Raw genomic sequence first — 658 nt, forward strand, 5'->3', positions numbered from 1 at the left:
ATGGGTTGAACATGATGCTGTAAACTCACCACACTGTAGTAGCTTTTGGTCAGCTGAGCTCCTTTAGGAGACAGTGGTTTTTCTACGGGAGAGAGATTAACAATGATGAGTCTTTTAATGCAGCGATTCCCAACCACTGTGTTCAGACGGATCATCAGGAGGGCCACCAGAAATGACCAGAAGTTGTTTCAAATCTTGTAAATTTTTGTCACGCAAAATCAAAATTAAAAAAAAATGGTTCACTTCCCCCCCCAGAAATAAATAACGTGGCCGTCATTGCGCCATCCGACTCACCGCAGGCCTTGACCTCGCGCACATAGTTGCTGGGGAACCATCCCGTCTTTCCGTTGAGGTTGCCCTCCCACCAGCCACCTTCTTCCTGCCGCGTCACGATGATGACGTCGCCTTTGGTGAACGACAACTCGTCCTCATTGTTCTGCTTGAAATTGAAGCGGGCCTTCACCATCAGCTGCCCGCTGTTATTGCTGCCATTCTCCGACATCTCCTGTCACGTGGGTGTTTACATATAAGAGACGGTCAAATTCAGTTCACTTGTAAAGGTGATATCACCTTTTAGGTTCATCCTGAAATTACAGCGCAAAGCTGAATATCCCAAACTTTTTGTGACGAGCATATGTGAGCTTGTAACAGAACAAGA

At 46.5% G+C, this 658-nt stretch overlaps 1 protein-coding gene across 1 annotated transcript; it reads right to left on the minus strand.

Annotated features, from left to right (window-relative positions):
* Positions 1-11: 11 nt before the first annotated feature.
* LOC109508845 (rho guanine nucleotide exchange factor 6-like) lies at positions 12-519 on the minus strand (the record flags this gene model as incomplete). Its single annotated transcript, XM_019858794.1, has 2 exons — positions 295-519; positions 12-82 (listed from the first exon to the last, which is right to left on the minus strand). Coding segments are annotated over exons 1-2 (279 nt in total), but the record flags the coding sequence as incomplete, so codon positions are not given.
* Between the last annotated feature and the right edge of the window lie 139 nt (positions 520-658).

Source organism: Hippocampus comes, unplaced genomic scaffold (genome assembly GCF_001891065.2).
Source record: "Hippocampus comes isolate QL1 unplaced genomic scaffold, H_comes_QL1_v1.1 C16661386, whole genome shotgun sequence".
Lineage (NCBI taxonomy): Eukaryota > Metazoa > Chordata > Actinopteri > Syngnathiformes > Syngnathidae > Hippocampus > Hippocampus comes.